Source organism: Motacilla alba, chromosome 1 (assembly GCF_015832195.1).
Source record: "Motacilla alba alba isolate MOTALB_02 chromosome 1, Motacilla_alba_V1.0_pri, whole genome shotgun sequence".
Taxonomy (NCBI): domain Eukaryota; kingdom Metazoa; phylum Chordata; class Aves; order Passeriformes; family Motacillidae; genus Motacilla; species Motacilla alba.
In genome coordinates, this window is record NC_052016.1 from 83,361,881 (window position 1) to 83,382,488 (window position 20,608).

At 42.2% G+C, this 20,608-nt stretch overlaps 1 protein-coding gene across 1 annotated transcript; it reads right to left on the bottom strand.

The window, feature by feature from the left end:
- Positions 1-364: 364 nt before the first annotated feature.
- DCT (dopachrome tautomerase) lies at positions 365-18,696 on the bottom strand. The gene is made up of 8 exons (XM_038155939.1): positions 18,160-18,696; positions 9,944-10,243; positions 8,580-8,680; positions 7,349-7,515; positions 5,541-5,720; positions 5,300-5,435; positions 3,644-3,845; positions 365-1,778 (listed from the first exon to the last, which is right to left on the bottom strand). The coding sequence occupies exons 1-8, from the start codon at positions 18,458-18,460 to the stop codon at positions 1,597-1,599; spliced, it is 1,569 nt and encodes a 522-aa protein (XP_038011867.1). The 5' UTR covers positions 18,461-18,696; the 3' UTR covers positions 365-1,596.
- Between the last annotated feature and the right edge of the window lie 1,912 nt (positions 18,697-20,608).

Consider the following 20,608-nt stretch of genomic DNA (forward strand, 5'->3'; position numbering starts at 1 on the left):
ACACATGGAGATCTCAGACCTAGCTACCTTCTGACACACATCACAGTCAACTAATGCAACTCATGTGTAAGCTAGATCTCTGGAGACCTCATCTGTTGCCTTCAGCATCAGATAACACCAGTCCCTAAATAACAAAACCCCCAAAAGGCAGCCTGAGTTGGGAACTGAGCTGTGCTGCTGTACAAAAAGTGACATCTTGGACATAATCCAGGAACAAGTGCACTGGGATCCCCCAAAGACACCACAAAACAGCAGAAATGGCAGCAGACTGCTGTCTCCCTAATGGAGCAAAGGCTATCTGAGTGTGTGGTGAGCAAATCACAACTTTGTTTGACTCAAAAAGTCCACATTTTAGAGGTAAGTTTTGTGAGTTACACATATTCAAAGCTAAGCATATGTGAAAACCATCTTCTTTCTAGTCCACATAGGTAGTATTTAGCAGGCCTAAAAGGAATGCCAGAAAATGTTACTAACTGTTTTTTTTTTTTATTCAAGGCTAAAAAAAGCATAGGTTATATAAGACTCGAGACCCCACAATACACAAAGTCTGAATACTCCATTAATGTAATATATCAAACACCAAAGATGACAGGATCTGTTCAAGATGTCATTTGCTATGTAAAAAGACCTGTTCCAAGATAACACTGGAGAACCACACAAATGGGCTTCAAATCTCTGTCTTAAAAAGAAATATATAGGGAGTGTATAAAGGAATGTTTAGGATGTGGTCTAGCAACTTCCATATCCAAACCTGATTCTCCATCTGCACACCTGAGTAATGCAAGCTATCTTAGTTGTGTTACCTTGAGTCCTGCATCTTAGACTCTGGAAATTTGGAAGTTTACATCTATATTCATAGAACAGTGCATCAGAGACAAAAAAAAGTTAAGTTCCACTTTCAACTTCTGTCCAAGGTCCCTAGCACAGAGGTAAAAAAAACAAGTGTATATCTAGGTGCAGGGATCTCCTGATCTCAAATTTTAGGAATTGGAATTTTGGAGTTTATCTCTTGCTGTTATCAACTTTATTGGAAATAACATACCAAATTGATCATGTTTCTGAAATAAACTGTAACCAGGGTATTCTTTTGCCAAATAGTATTTTGTCAAATAGTATTTTGTCAAACTGCATGAAACATTTTGAACCTTAAAACAAGACTATGTTATTCAGAATATTTATTGATAACTGTAAAATAATGTATTATTCAAATATACATGTAGAATTAATAACTTTCAGCACATCCTAATGCTGCTAAATGAAATCAAGGACACATTGAGGTGAAAAATTATCTTGGTTATTCAAGCTGGTTTTCTCCTATTTGGATTCTCAGCTGTCTTGATCTAAATCTACAGAGGCTGATTTACAAGTGTCACACACTCCAGATAACATTTAGTAATGAGAAAAATCTAGCCTGACTCAGGCCTTTCTCATATGTACCCAGAGACTTCATGCATTACAATTCACAAGATAACGGGAAAAACCTGAATGAGAACAATTTAGTCAGCTGCCAAAGGAGTGTGTGATAAAGTCTCAGCTAAGACAGTAGTAAGGCAATCAAGGTCGCTTCCAACAAGAGCAAGAAAGAAGGTGAGGGCACTAGGCCTCTCCCATGTACTTCTTGGGGCTGAAGCTCACATTCATCAGGGGTTCAAAACCTCTTCTGTGCCTTCGGTGCTGGAAAAGTACAAGCAGCAGAACAAGCACGGCCAGTGCTATGAGTGCTCCTCCAATTGTGGATCCAACCATAAGAGCCCATGCTTGGGTTTCATCAAGGGAACCTGGAAATATGAAACGACTGAAGTGAGGACAGTCCATAATTCAATTCTGCAAATTACACAGATGACATAGTAATTCCTCCATGCTGATAGTTATGATTACTTGTGCAGCTTAGTGACCTACTGGCCATGGGCAAAATTCATAACACACCACATAACTGAGACACATACCAGAGATGGAGATGCTTCCTGCCAGAGAAGTCTACAGCTGAATTTAAACTTCAACAATTTGTACAAATTTAAGTGTTGGGAATGGAAAAGATTAACACTGACAAGACAAAAAGACCATTTTTTCATCTAATTTGGTCAAAATTATGAATGATCTAAGCAATTCTTTCTATAGTGCCATTTCAAGACAGCTGCTTCCAAGCAATTTTGGTAAACAGAAAACCCTCAAATTTTCCTAAAGACCACAAAGCAGCCTACTGTCAAACTTTTAACTGAAAACACTACTTAGTGTGCTTCTGCTGACCACCTCAGATCGCATCTGCTGATTTTTAACCACTTCTGAAGAACCATTATCTTCAAAGATGATATTGCTTATTCCTATATTAACATTGCTCCACTTGACTAAATGTTTGTGTTTTCATCTGTGCTTTCAGAAGCAAAAATTGCCTGCCCTCCTTTTCTGAAGAATGCTACATATACTGAGATGGCAATAATCACGTTTGATGAAACAATCACCAAAAAAAAAAAAAAACAAAAAAAAAAAACCAATCTAGATATATGGGTTAGAGGAGACAGATGGCTAAGGGAGATGTCACACGACTATAAAAGCAACTAAAATCTTGTGCCCCAATCTGCAGTCTTCAAAAGGGTTCAGTGCAATCATTCCAAAAATTAGTGAAGTCCCAAAACGAATTGTTTACTGCTTTATCACCTTTCAGATAAGAACCAGCAATGTATTAATGCATGTTTATTTCCAATATGATTACCTGAAGTACACTTAGCAAGTTATTCTTTTCGCTGAAAGAGAAGGGTTTGGATGTAAAAGCTGCATTGTCTGAACATAGGCCCTGCAGACAGGGATAGATACACTCCTTCACAAAGAGCTAAAAATTTATTCAGGTGTGAGTCAGAAGCAGCAGAGTCACAAGCTACCCATGTTCCTCTCTGGGTGCCTCATGCCAAAGCAGCATCCACATTTGCAAAGCAGGAGAGGGGGACAGTAATACAAAGGGAGGAAAACTTAAACTGCATAAGAGGGGAAGTTTAAATTTTCAGGGAAAATTCTGGGGATGCCCCTGAGAAAAGCACTGCAGAAGCAGCTAGCATGCCTCCACAAATCAGGGCTCCCCTACATGAATGCAGCCTGAGGGCAAGGGTTTCAATCTTTTGCAGTCTATAGACCTAACAGTCTCCACAGATTAAAAACAGAGATGTATGGTAAGCATTTAGAAGAAATTCCTGCCCACACAGGTTAGATAAAAGTAATACTGAAATGGAGAAAGAAATTACTCAGATTTAATCTTTGGAAAAGCAGCTGAAGCATGGTTTTCATGCAGATCTTACTCTTCTGCCTTTTACAAATATTTTAATATCTTGTTGCAAAATTTGGATTTTCAGCATAAATACTTTGCTTTCTTGCTACTTTGTCTTTGCCTGATTTGTGTCAAGGGTAATTTCAAATGAATAGACAAACACTAAGGAAGATCCCAGATACGGACATGGAAAATCTTTAAAATTGGGGGTTTACAACAAAAAACACCCAGGTACTTCTCTCCAGGTATCCAAATATTAATGTTGGGAAGTGAGCAGGTGAATAGACCTGTGCATTTTGTGAAAGATTCCTTATGTTATATATGCCTGTGCCATGGAAAATGTGAGCTGCCTCATCACTTGGTCAGGCGCAGCCTCCTGGGGCATACCTGGCAGGTCGATGGCGTAGGTGTAGCCGAGCTGCTCCGCAGTTTGGAAGAGCTCGTCGTTGGTGACCGGAGGGAAAAAAGGGACCATGTTATACAGCCGGTTGTGCCCGATGGGGGCCAGCTCCTCGGGCCAAGCGTTGTCAGGGGGCTTGAAACGCTTCATCCACTCATCAAAGATGGCATCAGTAAAGGAGTGAAGAACCTGCAAATCCAGGCATGGGCACACGCATTTATTAAACTCTTTTGGAAATCAACCACCTTTAAAACACATAACAGACACACGAGGTGGCTGGAGCTTTTGAAAGAGAGAGAAGAGGGTAATCTAGTTTAGATGGGATTCACAAAATGGGAAATCAGGAAAGCTCATGAGAAGACTAAACTGATCTTCTGCATGGGGCATTTTGCTTTATATACCCTTGTTGCTGCTTGTTCAGAGTAAGGTCTTCCTCCAGACAGTTGAACACCAGCTGACATCAAATGGGCAGGTTAATCATCACAGGTGAGGAGCCACTGAGTTCATTCAGGTGAATGTGCCTTTCAAAATTATTTTAATCTTTCCCATCTCTGAACAAGTATGGAAAGTTGCAGGCAATTTGACTCCATCATGCTCATTTTAGAGCATGTGCCACCAGCTCCACAGCTCCAGGTGCTCATGACTTTGATCAGGTGAGTTTATAGATCTTAAATCAACTAATGCAAGAGAGTTGTTTCAGACAATTATTACAAATGTCTGAAACTAATTTCTGATGTACTCATGTTGTTTAATTACAACCCTGGAAAGAACTTAGAAAATATCCTATGGAAAATAATCTTTTGTACAAAATTACAGCACAGTGAAATCAATTTCACTGTGTAAGAAAAAAACTAATGCAGGAATTAAAGAATTATTAAGGAAACAATCTGAAGAACCACTACAAAAGTATGTGGACTAATTTCTCAAAAATAAAAGGTTGAAAACTTAAATGTAAGAAAGAAATGTATCTACATAACATATAAATACAATATATAAAGAATTTATGTATGAAATGTAAACACTGTGGTTTAATCTAACAAAGAGGAGAATAAATTTGCATGAATTTACTAGGGGAGAAAGATGTATAATCAGAGTTAAATACTGGCATTTGCACAGCGGCATTTGCACAATGGTGTTTGTGCTGCTCATGGCAGTAAAGCACTATTTCAATGCACCACTGAAACCATATTCTTTCTATTTCCCAAGATACCCTGACATTAAGTGGACTTCCTTTTAGCTTGTAAATTTTAAAACAAAGAAACGTACCACTCAATCTTCTGCTTTCAAATAACTATTCCCACTTTCACCTTACCTTGTTGCTGTAAAACAAGGTTTTGGTGTTGTGTGATATAATCCATTAGATTTAGATACCACCTAATGAAATAATTCAAGGCAGCATGACTTGGAATAGCAGCTCTTCTCCCTAAAATCTTATTTTATATTTTACAAATTACCCTGAGATCTTTTTCCTTTTTATTCAACATTTATGCAGGTGTGGCAGTGCTCAATAAAAGATAAAGGATTCCTCCTTTTCTATTTAAAGAACTATTTCTCAGGGAATTCACTTGTTCTGCAACTCTCTTGTGAGAAAGGTGCCTTTGAGCCTCAGCCATTGTCAATCACGCTGGGGGTAAGTGACATACCACAAAGATGGGATCATTGGCAGCTGCGTGAGGGAGAGCACTGGTCCCATTCAGGAAAGAGTGAACCAAATTATGAAGGCTCAGCATCGGCGAGTCAAGGGCTCCGTCTGGTTTATCAAAGCCCTCCAACGCATTCCTGCGGATGGGCAAAAGCACAACCAAGTAACCACATTTTGCTGACGAACATGCTCATAAAGAAAACAAGTGACCCAGCCAGCTCTAGAGGAGCAGAAGGACAAACCTGAAACTGAAACTGGAATTGCGGAAAAAGGGGGGTCTGTCGAACTCCTGAAGGGAAAGGCACCTCCTGACATCTTCCACGGTGGGAAGCTGCTCGCTGGAGCCGCGGGGCAGCCTGCGCCGCAGCGGCCCCTCATCAGTGCCATTGCACAGCGTGACCAGGCGGTTGTAGTCATCCAAACTGAGTGTGGAACAGGGAGAAGCACAAGTCAGAAGAAGGTGAGCACTTGTTTGTTGGCTTTTTCTCTTGCAGTACAAAGAAGCCTCAACTATACATGTGAGAGAGCAGAGGTTTGGGATGGATACCTCCTGGGGCAGCTCAGTTCACCTCCCACAGTCTGGGAGATGAATTTATAGCAGGACTGTCACCATTGCAGGCTTTCTGTGGCCCTGCATCCTCTGTGGACCATCAGTCATTCAGACCAAGATTTACCAGGTCCATTGTCCACAGAGAGAGAATGCTTTAGAAAAAGCAAGCACAACTCCCGTCATGCCTTCTCCCCTCCCAAGGGCTTTGGAAGAAGTTTTTGTCAGGCAATGTAAAACAGAGTTTTCAATTTTGAATTTACAAACTTTCACTCCTGATTATGGACTATTTTTTAACTCTTAAAAAAAAGGGAAAAAATGAAGGGAAATGTGAGCTGAGAAAATGCAAGAAATGACAGAAAACAGGTTTTCACTTGCCATCCCTCATCCACTTTAGAAGTAAAGCTAGAGCAATGCATTGCATCCTCTTTTTTCAGGGCCTTCAAGAACAGCCTACTGTTGCAGGGGTTACCCAGTAACTAAAGGGGAGCAAATCCTTTATACCAGGGAGAGAAAGAGGGAAGAAGAAAAACAGTGTAACACTGGTGAAACAAAAAAAAAAATCTGTTCTATTCAGTGTGAAATGAAACAGCATTTTCAGAAACTTTTGAAGTAAACAAAAGGTCTTCTCAGTTTAACCTTGGTGAGACAAAAATTTAGTCACTTCAGTTTTCAAGGAAAAGTCCAAAGCCCTATTTATCTTTGAGGAAAAAGTAGGGGAAATACTTAAATCCAGCTGGTGCCTAAAGCCGGAATTTCAAATATCTCTTTAGGTATCCAGAAAACGAGACTATTTTGAAAAACCCTGAGCTTTTGGTACCTCTGTCTGACTAACTGCATGCTGCCCCTGAGCTGAGAGACGAATGATGTGTGGGTATTGTAACCAACAGCATTTTATGTCACAGCACCCTGATCCCACATCTGAATCCCCTGTCAAAGCCCTGCTCTCACACAAGTCAGCACATTCCCACAGGGAGCTGGCAGCAACCTCCTGGCTGGCTCTGTGCTGTTTTTCATGTGAAATCTCAGATATTTCAAAGTCAATCCCCAAACTGAATTAAATATATCAGGGTTAAAGTCTCATCCAAAACAAGGTAGCAGACTTTCCAGCCTATCTCTAGCTTCCTATATGCCAAAACAATTTTCTTTTTCTGCTGCTGAGATTAGTTGGGTGTACGTTATAGAGAACCAGCATTCAGGAATTTCTTTTTTAGAAAGATACTTGCCAACTGGGAAACTCTTCAGACATTGGCAGCCATAAATTGGCTAAATCAACTAAAATCCTTTACTAGAAGAGTCATCTTTTAAAAATACACTTCCACAATATGAGAAAGTTTACACAGAACCATCTACACATAAACTGATGGCAATTTCCAGTTTAAAGAAGACAGTCTTGGCTCCTTTCGTGCCACTCACTCAAACTGAGAGAGCAGCCCATGCTGTCGGTGCTGAATGACAGCAAGGTTATGTCCATATGTGAGCTAGCCCTGGGTACCCTCCTACCTGTTACAGACCACTTGCCACCGGGAGAACCGGGAGCTCAGGTTGATCAAGGCCGGGTCGTCAGGCCGTGATGCCCCAAAGAGCTGGTCCGTGCAGATGTCACACTCATTCCTGCCCGTGGCGAAGTTCCAGTACGGCAGCGCAAAGGACTCGTTGCCCATCAGGCGCTGCAATGGACAGAAACGCTTTTGTTTGGAATCAGCTCCAAAGGGAACAGAAAGAAAGGGACTCCTTCAAGCTCTTTGACTGGATATTTCACTGAATATTCAGCTTTTCATTCTGCATTTCAACTACCTGCATTTCACAGTGCTGTTCCAGCTCCTTCCAAAAGATTGTGGTATTAAATCAGTCTAAGCAAAGACACTGTCACTAGTTTCCCTACTGTGAGACTGCACTTCTTTTGGCCATGTTAGGCTTTCTGCCAACTCAGAGACCAGGCAGGAGAGCAGGAGCAGAGATGAATTGAGCCTTAAGCAAGTAAGAGGCTTTGAGTGATGTAAGTGGGTAATGGGTAAAATTGTGCGTGTGGTTGGCTTTCGTTCCAGAAAAATGGCCCTGGGGAGGAATCTGAACTTGTGTTAATAGGGGAGTACAGTGCATTTGATTGTGCTTGCTTGCCAGATACAATTTCACACAAGCAAGATCCTGCAGCTATTTTGATAAGCAACCATTTTCATTAGAGATCTGTAAGGCTGAAATACAGCAACATTGCCAATACAGAAGTCATGCAAATGGAAATGAGTCTATGCTTCTGCAACTGACTCTCGGGCAGTTAACATATATTTAAGGCATATTGCTAAATATATGTATGCCTTAAATGTATGTTATGTCATATTTAAAGGGAGTAATATTTAGAGCTGGTTTCATAGGAACAGTGTCTTCAACATCAGCCAACATTATCTGTAACCAAGTTTTACATGAAGGTGTTACTTCAATTTTATTAATAAATACTGTTACTTCACACCTTCTATCCTCTGTTGTGGAGATGAAGGGAAAAAATTCTCCATTATAACACATCACTGTTCATGGTGAGAAACCACTCAGTCCTCAGCACTCAGAAAGCACTAATTTCATTTAAAACAAAACAAAAAAAAATGATCAATGAGCAAATACTCTTGGGAGTTTGGGTGAGAAACTATCCTAGGAGGTAGCTTACCCTTGGCTGGCTCAACAAAGTGACAGAGCAAAAGGGAGAAGCTGTGCAAGGAAAAGGAAAGGCTGTTCAACCGACCTGCAGTTCCCTCTCCAGCCACAGCAAGTGGTACCTATGCCAAGTAACGAAGGCAGGTCCTTGGTGGGAGAAATCAATACCTTTGAAGGGGCGGCCAGGACCTACAAAGGGATGATAAAACAAGGATTTAGGCATCAAAGGAGGCTGAAGAGAAATACAGCACTTCCTTTTATTGCCTGGAGCGGAGTTAAACAAGAACCCTCAGCTCTGCATCTTTGAAAAGAGTGAACACATCAGAAGCAACATCAGTTACTTGGGACAAGTGAAACAAACTTCTCTGTGGATATTTGCTTCAATGCTTATCAAAACTTCACATTCCCTAAAAAGCTGGATATTGTGAAGATTTGTTCTCACTTTGGTGGATTTGGATTTTAAAAAGCCATTTTACTTTCTAAAACCCTATCTCCTTGCTAATAGGTGCATTACCTCATTCTCTTGCTCAGCTGCAAGACTTACACCATGTATCTATCAAGAGAACCTCAGCATTTTCCATGCCAATAGTAATCCAGAATCCTTTGCCAAATTTCTTCAAATTGTGCTTGTTATTTCTTGCATAGTGCTTTTGCTGGGTGAGAGGTGAGAGGCTTCAAACCACATATGGATTTGTTTATTACTGCAGAAATCTTCAACTCACATATGCATTTATTTACCATTGCAGCAGCACTAGAAGTTTCCCCTTCCCTTTCCACATGACTGTCCTGTACTCTGAAGAACTTTTGCTCTCACTAGGCCAGAGGCTGCTTCCTTCAGCCCTGCAAAATGGAGCTGTGTCAGACGGGCAAACCGAATGATACCCACTGCAGAGCAGCAGTCACCCTCCAGCAAGGAGATATGGGCTGTTCAGCTTGCACATGGGACTGCCAGAAAAAAAAGCCATACTGGTTGGTGCACCTCCTACAAGTAGGCTTTGTGAAATGGGGCTGGTATAGGTACTTCTGGTTAGAAAAGCAATGAGGCCTAGGAATCTGAATATGGGAGAAAGCATGGGGTTAGATACCCAAACCTCTAAGCTAAGTTTTAAAAGGTGACTGTGGTTAGTCAGGTAAATCCCATCCTTGGTGACTTGGTGACTTGCTGAAAGCCACAGAAAGCAGTAGCACTCCGGTCCCAAATATCTCTGCATGGCTGGTGGCTTCACCACTGCAGATCCCCTTTCCTACCTTGCCCTATGGACTGGGAACATCTTTTGAAGTCAGTCGCTGCCTGACCACACTTCAGTTCGCTCAAGTGAAAACGGTGCATTGCTCCCTGTCAGACTGAAGATGCACCAGAAGCACAACTGGTGTGCTCCAGCTGCCAGGGGGTGTGGGGATTTTCACCCTTTTCTTTACCTGTAGAGCCCATTGGAAGAGAAAAGCACTAACCCAAGAGCGTGTCTCTGACTGAATAGTAATGAAGCCAAACAAAGTAGTTGTAAATGCTACAGTTGGCAATCTGCGGCTCCTCTCCGCTTGGACCAAGCAGACTTCTCCAGTGCTGAGTTGCAATGACATAGTCCGGGTGAATGGTTGTCTTGGCACGGTCTAGAGCATCAAAGAACTGCTCTCTCTCCTCTGCTGTCAGGGAGTGGATGTCCTTCCTGACAACTGCTGGCTTCCTCCTGTTGCATTCAGGGCCGGTCCAGCCGAACTTGCATTCACCACAGTTGTACCCACCAAAGTTTCCTGGATCAAGAGGGAAAAATCAGTCATGACATTATGAATCAGGGAAAACTAACAGTGCAGTGTAGAAGAATGAAGAATTAGTGCTCTTCTTCCCCAGAGATGCCAGTTCCTGGAAAGGACAGCAGCTGAGCAGACTTGCAGCTTTGCCAGTTGACTAACCAGAAGGATGACTGGCTTGATTCCCAGAGCCACAGCAGGGCCAAGAATCACAGTCAGCCAGCTGGGGAAGTGCTGGGTAATGGGCTTGACGCCCTGAGGTGCTCAGAGCTCTGCAAAGCCCTCAGGCACGTGAGGACTCTCACTGAAGAGAGCTGAGCAATTGAGGTTAAGCCGGTGATGAAGTGCTTTGCTCGACTGGCTCTCAAGTACTCCTCTACTTCCAGGATCAAACCCAAAACAGGGTCAGTTCACATGCATCCTTAAGCACAGAAAAAAATCCCTACACAAAACAGGTAAGGACAAAACTTATGTGAAACTAGTACCTCCTAACAGTGTATCTAGGGCCCAATACAAACCAGGACAAGCACCAGGGTTGCTGCTGGTCATGCCTTAAGCATTATTGAATAGTGCTGCAATAACAGCCTGTGAAACACTGCAGTACTGTCATTCCCTGCTGGCATCACTCCTAAGGCAAGTAATCAGGTCTGCTCTAGGATATTAGCTCAGACTCTCTGATGAGATGGGAGAGCCTAGGAAAGCAGAGCTTGCTTTAAGTGTGGCCTCTTGCATGCTGCGGCAGACAGCTGGCAGCAGCAGAAAGGCCCTACTGGATCTTGCTCCCCCATTTCTGGGGGAGCCAGGGAACAACCAGCCATTCCCACAGTACACACGCGACCCCTGCCTGTGTGCTGGCAGGCTGCACCAGTGTGGGACATGGGGCAATGCTGCCAGGGGGAGGGGGGAGCAGATGGCAACGGGGTTCCTCTGGGATCTCCACACTGCTATCAAAAACCCTCACTGACTCCTTAACCTGTTCTCAACCTCCCCTCCAATTCCCCACACACTCATTCCACAACAACCTGTTTTCCAAAATGCCACAGAATCTCACTGCTCACCACACATATTGGTGCTGGACTAACAGGGGATGAGGAAGCGTCTTATGAAATGTTCCCAGACGGGCAGATGTCCCTAGGCTGTAGGCTTGAGCCTATGACCAGAACAACAGTTAACATTAAAGCAAGATTTCAGATTGTTGGGGGGCTACAGGGCTTATTACCAAATTCAAGGTTTCACGGGCTGTTACCAACAAAGCCCTGAAGGTTATGTCTAACTTTTAGACAGAGTAAGAGCTGCTGAAATGTAAACATCTGTGGTAGACTCCTGTGAGACCTGCAAGGAATATATGGGGACTCTTACTGCAGAGTTTGGACCAAATGTAGGTTGGTTATCGTTCCTTCAGAGCCCCTGAGAGCTCTACGTTTACATGTTGTCATGAAACATGAAGGCTTCAATGAGGTTTTGGATCATGCACATCCCTATGGCACGCCATGAGGGCAATTTCCAGATATATGGCTTACATTTTGTCATGAAGCAAGCAGAAGCAGCTGGGTTCAGCTGCCGTATTCCAACTATGAGGGAAGGCACCCAAAGCCAGGGGTCTGCACTGGCTAAAGGGAATGAAGACATACACCAGAAAAAGCAAGTAGGTTATAGTTATATGAAACAAAGCAGATTGTGTGGATTGTATGGATATGGGGGGATGAGCAACATGGAAGATTTATTTGATCACAGTATCCTCAGGGTCCCATCAGAACAGCACAATTACTGCTATCAATTCAGTGTACTCCACTATCTGTGCCTTGTTCATTCTTCATGACTCAGCCTAGCTATTAGGGCCCATCACATAATTCAGCCTGAACTGACCAGATGACAAATATCAAGAATATCTTGCAACATTGCTGAATTAGGCCATGTATACTGCTCAAGTTTCAGTCATGGACCACGAACTTCTGGAAAGCACCTGTTGGCCCCTCACACTCAGGAACAATTCAGTCCTTTAAAGAAGGAGGAAAAAGCAGGAATCAACCATGAAAAGACCTGTCACCAACCTCTTTTGAGACTGGCAATTATTCCTCCAATCATTTAAGGGACCCCACTACTCACAATGCTGGATAAGCATCACATTGAAATACAGCACTAACAGAACCAGAGGCAGTGCAGGACCAGGTTTGTGCTGCGTGGGCGAGTACCAGAACAAGACACTCTCGGTCACCTGTTGAGGCTCTGATGGTGCCTATTCCTCTCTCAGGAAGGGCCCTTTGAATCTGCAAGTCTTGATGCCGGAAGTAATTTTATGAGACAATATCTATATTTTAGGTATACTCTAGGCACCTCCTCAGGGTCTGAGAAGAAATTTGCAAAGGCCTGAAATCATGAGTCATCTTCATGGGAAGAAAACTTTTCTTCAACTGTATGTATCTGGAGCCAGGTGGACCAATGACTTGTCACCTGTTTCCCTTGGGCAATGCTAGTTATAGCCAATTGATGCTCCGCAGGATTTTCTCCCTTAACCATCCTATCTATGAAGGAATCCAAGGGCTCTATTCTTTCCATCAGTTCCCCAGTCACTTTACAATGGGGCATGAGCTTTTACTAAGTGAGGAGGATTGAAGTGGAGACTTGCAAACAGGAGATGATTTACAGGTGAAGTGGTATTTCACACACTGCAATATTTCTGCCAATTGTGTTGAACATTTTTGTCACATCCTCTGGTCTATTTGGCAATGTTCCATTGTCAGAAACACACAAAACCACAAAACTTCATTATATCAAAACTTGGTTTTTGTCATTTTCTTTCAACATGGTCCATGCATCACAGGACTGTCGCTATGCAGCAGCTGAAATGGCAAGAAAATGATGGAGGTCTGTGGGATTTCCCATAATTCAAAAAGAAATTACTGCAGTAATCAGACCCAGCTTTTTTTATGACCCACCCAAGCCACTTTTTCAACATTTGTTTCTAAAGCACTCTACCAGGCCACTGATCTGGAAATTATGCATTACTGTTTCCAGAAAGTTCATTTACTGCCGTGTGCACTTCCCACATGACAGCATTGTGAAATGCTGGTCTCTTACAATTTAACTTCCCTGTCTGCTATGCTAGTGATGGTGGACTTCAATGGTACAACTCTGTGAGAGCAGGAAAAATAACCTCCTGATAGCAGGATACAGTGCACAGTAGATATTTTCAGTAAGGCAGTGAGACCCTTTCAAGATCCTTTTGCACACAGGAACTCTAGGAACATGCAAGGATTCATGGCTTAGCATTTTTTCACCTTCGGCGATTAACACATAGGAACCCAGTGCACAACCCTCCTGAGGCTCTGCCAGGGACAACAGAGATTATTATCATCTCTTGTGGTTTCCAGGGAATATAGTGTGGGAGGTCATTCTGATACACAGGAAGGAGATCATATCACTGTGGGATGCTCCCGGCTTGTTCCACAGTTTCCAGGAATGTCCACTGTACTGCCGCTGGTCAAAATGTCATCTGTGTATTCTCCATTAACCCTTATGTCTGGAGATGGAATCACATGCCTGGGGAGCTGCCTTCTTCTATGCCCAATCTCAGCAACACTTAAAGTGCTCTTTCTCAGTCAAGACTGTTCCTGTAGGCACTATGGCCATGCTACTTCTCCCAGTGGGTCAATCCAAGGGCATGGCACTGAAAAAAACACACTTCTTATGACCTGACACTCGGTATGTGCTCACACACATCATTGTTGTATGCTAGCACCAGTCATCACACACCACTGTAGCTGCTTCTCAAGCCTGGGGGTTGCCTGAGCTCATGGATTTTCTACCTCTTAGTGGTCGTAACATATGGCTAGCCTTCAGTCACCAAACATAACAAAAATTAACAACTCCATCAACTTAGTGTATTTTTTTCAGTAAAAATAGACCCACTCAACACTTACCATCTTCTGCCTTGTTTTAGTGCACGATAGATGACACCCAGGCAGCTGCCTCTTCCTTCTACAGAGACCAGTTTTAATGCCCATCATTTATGGGATGGGGAGAAAGGACACCCTTTCAGACTTCTTTAGCTATTGCGTTAAAACAGGAGTTACATTAGATTTGAAACACCTGCATATTGCAATTTCTCAAGGCTGGGATTGGGACTGCTAACATGTGGAACAAATGGTTACCTCTTCTCTCCTTTCTAGCTCTTCATTTGGGCACCCTGACAGGCTGTAGGATGTGGAAGATCTGTACCCACACTGGATTTAATAGGGTCCTCAAGGTATGGCTGTAATTTAGTATTACCCCACAGATACATTACCCTACAACAAATAAATAAATTAAATGTTTTTTATAACCACTTCAAAAGCCCAATTTTAACCTTATGGGGTAGCCATCATATCAGCTACATGGCTTAACTGATAATTTGATTACAGCTAAAAAATAGATGTTAAATCATCTGTCCCCAGCTTGAATATATTGCACAGGAATTCAGAAGGATTTAATTTTTTTTCCTCAAAAAACTTCTATTAAAAATAATGTTCAGCACATGCCCATATGTAAACCTTAGAAAGTGGAAGCAGAAAAAAAGAATTATAATTATGTTTAATTACTCAGTGAACTCAAACTACGTCATTGTTTAATCACTGTCACAATCTGTACTAGCCACCACATGACTGACTGCAGTTTTTCACAATAGTCTTCTGTACTGAGTTTTTAAAATGCTATACCAGATCTGTATCCCAGCAGTACAATGTTATCATTTAGAACCCAAAATAGCCTTTAATTTACAAGTCTTCTAAAACAGTTTTCTTCTAAACTAAATTTAACTATCTCACTAAAACACTGCTTTGTTGTGTAAACAGCTACAAGTCCCAATATTCAAGGTTGGACTCACGTATCCATCACTTGGTCTAATTCGACACGTACATCTTCTTGAAAACAAATTAGCACATTCCCCTTCACACGTACTGCACACTGTCAGGATCTGTCAGGTAGTTTCAGTTTAAGAATTTATATAAATTGAATAATATGAGGTGCACCCAAACCAATTGTAGAACACATTAAATGGATTAAAAACTGAAATTAGTCAAGAACTAAAAACTCTTTGCTACCTTCCAACTATATTCATGACAAAATCCCTTTTTTTTTTACAGAGATGATATTTTTGCTGAAACCAACCCATGGAGTGAAACATTCAGCATCCTGACAACAAATCTGCAATTGCTTATTGACCATGGCCCATGGCACAAGAAGTGGGAAGCAAAGATAGAGCTTTTCTTTGTTCTAATCTTCTTCTATTTGTCCTCAGTTAAAGAAAAACTCATGCATATTATCTGCTGAAGCTTAAAAATAGGAACAAAAATAATTATTATAGCAATTCATCCATACTGTGTTTGGGATTTTCTTTTTTCTTTTTGGTTTGTTAGGCTGTTTGGGAGGAAGGGGAGTCCATAAATATTCAGTATTCAGATCTGGATAGATATGATATTAAGGTATTTTTCCTCAGTGAGGGGCTTCAACAAATGGAAAAATTTTCAATGTTTCTTTTCTCCTTAGATACTAACTTTTCAGCAAAAAGTAAAATTTATTGTGAATACTCCAGAATCCCACCACTGGAAAATTTTAGCCTCTGTTCCTCCCCATTCCTCCAGTTTCCTTACCATATAGCCATCAGCTATGTGACACGTTCAGTTGGCACTGTCTAACCAAATAATCAGCTACATGGTTGTTGGATTTCCCATAGCTTATCATTCTAAACTATAAAGATGGAACACAACTGTTTATATTGTTAAAGTGCTAGAAAGAGCCTTGGTGGGGTTGGAGTTTGCATGATCCAGGAACTATTCCAGACAGGTTGTTTGCTGTTTGGAAAATAAGCAGAGATGTGTGCTGTTCCACGTCCCTTTGAATAGGCATATTTAATTTCTATTACCCTATGTTACCTAGCATGATGTTTCACAGGTAGCATGGCTCTGGATGCCTAATAAATACCACACGTCACGCCACTCACAGCTGGTGTGCAGACAACCAACCAGTGTATTAAACCAAGTGGAAAAAAACCACAAAAAAACCCTGAGACACGGAGCCACGATCACCAGCATTGTAAAAGCATCAGATCTGATTCAAATCTCATGCAGCTGTGAACTTCTTAGCATTTTCCCAGAAATGGTTTTGTGTACAGCATCAAGCAGAGTACAGCCCAGGAAAACTTTCTGAAAATCATGCTTAAGGATATGTTTCACTTACTGTATTATCACTGGTATATTTAGATTTTTAAAAACTGCAAGGAGAAAGAGGAATCCAAGGGCTTTAGAGAGCCAAGGGGAGTAGCCAGCTCAGAAGAAGTAAAGCTGAAGGAAAGGACATTACATTCTGCTCATGTAACTTGGGATCCAGTCCCGCAAATATCAAAGACCAGTACTTAGATCTACTTGGACAAGCAAACTAATGTCTGCCTATGTAGAGTATGTCTGTCTGCACTGCTCTTCAATTTTCTCCCAGGTTTTGATGCTCTAATGACTTTAACTATGTAAATATTGGTGCATGCCCATGTGCTCCAGTGTTCTTGCGACCCAGGATCTGTGGATCTGTGACTGTATGTGATACCTCACTTAAGTTTTGGAGGTATGTAAGAACATTTAAGAAAAAAAAAAGTGCATCCAATGTCTTTTTTTTTTTTTTTTTTTTTTTGCAAACCATCTGGAAAGGTCCTTTTGCACAAGCTTTTGAAATCCAGTCCAAAAAAGAGATAAAAATTTATGTATACTATTCAGTCTATTGTTATTATTTTGAGGAGTTTTGGTAACACCATATATCCAATTAAGTCATCTGCCACTACCTCTCTGTTTCCAGTTGATAACTGCACTGGAAAATTTAACCTCTTTGGCTGAAATTCTCTGCAGTGCTGCCTTCCCAGATTGATCTGGGCTTTCTTGGCAGTGCAAGCCAAGGTATACATTTTAGACAAAACAGTTCAGCTTGTTCAAAGAATCAGGCTGATGCAAAGCAGTTTATTCTTCTCATGTTCAGAAAACACAAACAAATTGATGTTTTCAACATGAAATCCCAGGTTTCATTTGAAATGTACCTAGAAAGAGACTTAAGTGCCTATGATGTGCCTTTTTCCCTACTAGTGGTGCCATCTCCTGCCAGCCCTGCATGGAAGTCTGGGCTGAGGCCACAGTTCCTGCTCATTTTAACCTCCCTTCAGCCAGGGCTGAGAAAGGGTCCTGTCACCTTATACTGCCCTGAGCTCACTTTCCTGCTCACTGCCTCCTGCCAGCATTAGGGAAGTGGTCTCATTAGAATCTTATCCCTTTGGCCAGGCTAGCCTCCAAGCATGCCTCCTCCCCAGTCCATTTCACCTCCAGCATTCAAACTCAGGAGCCCATGTAAAGTCACAGTGAGAAGTAGCAGCTGGAGATGAGGAGGAAAAGGATGGGATGGCCTCTTTGGTGGTTGTACAGACACATTTTGGATCAGTGTAAGATCAGTGTAAATTTAGTTAACAAACCTGGGAAACACCCTGGCCTGACAGGGGAAGGCTTTCAGGGCACAGGGCTATGTCATGCTATAAAGTACTCATCCGTGAGGAATAAAGCTTCAAACAATGCACGCTGATCCAGATTCAGTGCACTGTGAGCAGCAGTGATAGAGGTTTGAAAGCAGCACTGAAGGGTTCCAAATACCTGTGGAGAAAGGGGATTGCTGGCTACAGGGACAACTCCTTGGGCAAAGAGGAAAACACAAAAGTTCACATGAGAGAAAACACTTCCTTGACCCTGATGCCCTGAAAATGTAGTAACAGTATCATGAATATGGCAGAACTTTTCAGATAATGGTAATATTTGAAGCCTTCTTGATGCCTTATACCACCAGGAGTGTCTCTGGCTTTTGGAGCAAGGTTAGCAGACCCCTCCATCCCCATCCCCTCCCTCCAGCACCCATCTCACCTGTGCAGTGACAGCTGTGGTTGAAGAACTTGAGGGGCCACCGTTCACGATCATCCACATTTTGAAGAGTGTAGGGGCCACTCCAGGGCTGAGTGTCTGCCTGCACCTCCTCACACCGTCCCCTGCCCTGCAGGGACCCGCAGATATTGCCTGGCTCTGTCCCCAAGGCCGGGCAGCAGCGTTTCAGGCGAAGGGCTTCCACTGTCATGCAGGCACGGGGAAACTGTGCCTGAGCCTGCGGGGGACAGCAGCAGGTCAGGTAGCCCAGCCCAGCCCAGAAAAGCCACCTGAGGGCTCCCATTACTGCTGAGTGCAGGCTGTGCCTCTCTGCTGAACCTGACTGCGAAGAGCAGGGAGATGTGTACTGTGGGACAACCTGGCCTCACCACAGCTCCATGCCCCAGCCAACCAGGATAATAACCCTTGCTGCTAAGGATGCTGGTGTTGGGTGTTTGTTTAATCCCAGGCTCTAATTGCCTCGAATGCGGCTCAAAAGACGGGTGCTTTGACTCTGTGGTGCCTGCCCAGCAGCCACGGCTTTGAGCAGGGTTTATATAGAGGCTGGGAGAAGCCCTCATTAGAGGGATTAGCACGGCACAAATCCTCGTGTTTTGCACATGACATCAAGGGCAGAAAAGATGCCAGTGTGAAAGCAAGGTTCTGGCAGCTTGTCAGGAGAGTGAATGCCTCAGATTTATTTCTCCAAGTCTTTTATGAGCTTTGAGAAATTGATGGTCTTGTTTTAGCTGAGGTGGCTGGAGAAACACATTTATTCTTTTAATCAAAACCCTGTAAACAGATGATAAATAAAAGAGGAAACCTCTTCTCTTTTAGTCCATTCACTGCAAGATAATACTTTCCATTAAAGCAGTAGCAGTGGAAAACTAACTGGAAGCACAAAGGACAGAGATGCACCATTAACAAAAATTAATAAATGTGGTAATTTGTGGTAAATTTGGGGTGGAGATTCCACCTGCCAACTGCTGAACTTCAGTGCTTGCACTAAAAACATCTGAGTGGCAAGTGGGAAAGGGTTTCCTTCCTAATAGTCTTTTTGCATGCAAAATTAATTATTTAATTATTTTAAAGAGTGAATGGTCCTTATTTGCTCTGTAATCCTTTCCCCATCATTACACCAAAGGTTGCTGTAGAGGTGGTCTGGCTGTTAGACTTTCAGAACTGTCACAGCTGAGCATTTATTACCCACCTGGCAGGAGCCAGTCTATGAGATCAATACACACACCAGACATGCACTTAAGTGGTTCTGTTCAGTATTCCGATAAAAATATCCTTAAAAAGCTCCTAGTGTGCAGCAGTTCTTGCCCTCAATGCAGCTCCTACAGCAATAAAATCAATAAACAAAAATAAAGTAGTGATAAGTGATTCTATGAGTCTGAAGCAATAGCTATTAGTTCAGGTCCACCATAGTAAATAAAAACTGGCAACTCCCCCTGCTTCACTGAAAGCTTTCACTACCTTCCCTTTCCACCTTGCTCTGTTGTTTAGCCACTTTTATAAGCATATATAATGAAAAAAAGCCATGGTTGTGTCTGTGGCATTCAATACTTCCATGGCTGTTCAACCATTCTGCTTCAAGAAGTTTTTGATCTATGCAGCAAATTATTGCCACCATGTAGCTAAAGAGTTCATCCACACTGCCATCAGCACTTTCAGGTTCTCAGATCTTTATATCAAAAACTCATTGCTTGACAGACAAACTGAAATATGATTCTGCCTCATTTATGGAGGCATAAAGCATATTAGCAATACCATGTATTCTGAAATGGGTTTCAACTCACCTCACTTTGGATTCAATTTACCTGGAATTGGCTTTTGTCTGCTGCTCTTGACACAATGTGTGAAAAAGACAGAAAGTGTGAATAGCTGCTGAAAAAATATGTAGAAGAAGCTCAGGAGTTATAAATGGAAGAACTGGCTCAAAAACCCTCTGAAAAACACTCCTCCCCATTCTACTCAGTACCCAAATGCATCACTCTGCTGTGTGAAGGATCTGTCTTTGAATCTATGTCAGACAATGTCTTGTACCAAAGTTACCCACATAATATCCAAAAGCAATTAAAGTGAAGAGTCACTTATCAGCATCACCAAAACATAATCAAAACATACAGATAGCATTCAGCTAACCAATCAAACCCCTGAACTGGTGGGTCTATAAGTAAAATAAGTGTCCAAGCAGCCATTTTAATCAAAGTTGGCTCAATTTAGACACTGATAGGAAGGTTTCTACAGCTGTTTGAAACCCTATATGAGACAGAAAGAGTAAGCACAGAGAAAGGTGAGATACTGAGGCAGGAAAAATGAGGTAAAGCAAGAGAATTGGTTTCTAATGTAGTACATGAGGAAGGAGAAATCTGCTGTTTTCAGAGAAGTTGTAGTGTGGAAAAGGAACAGCAGGTAGAGGATGATATGGAAATTACTTAGTGTGCAG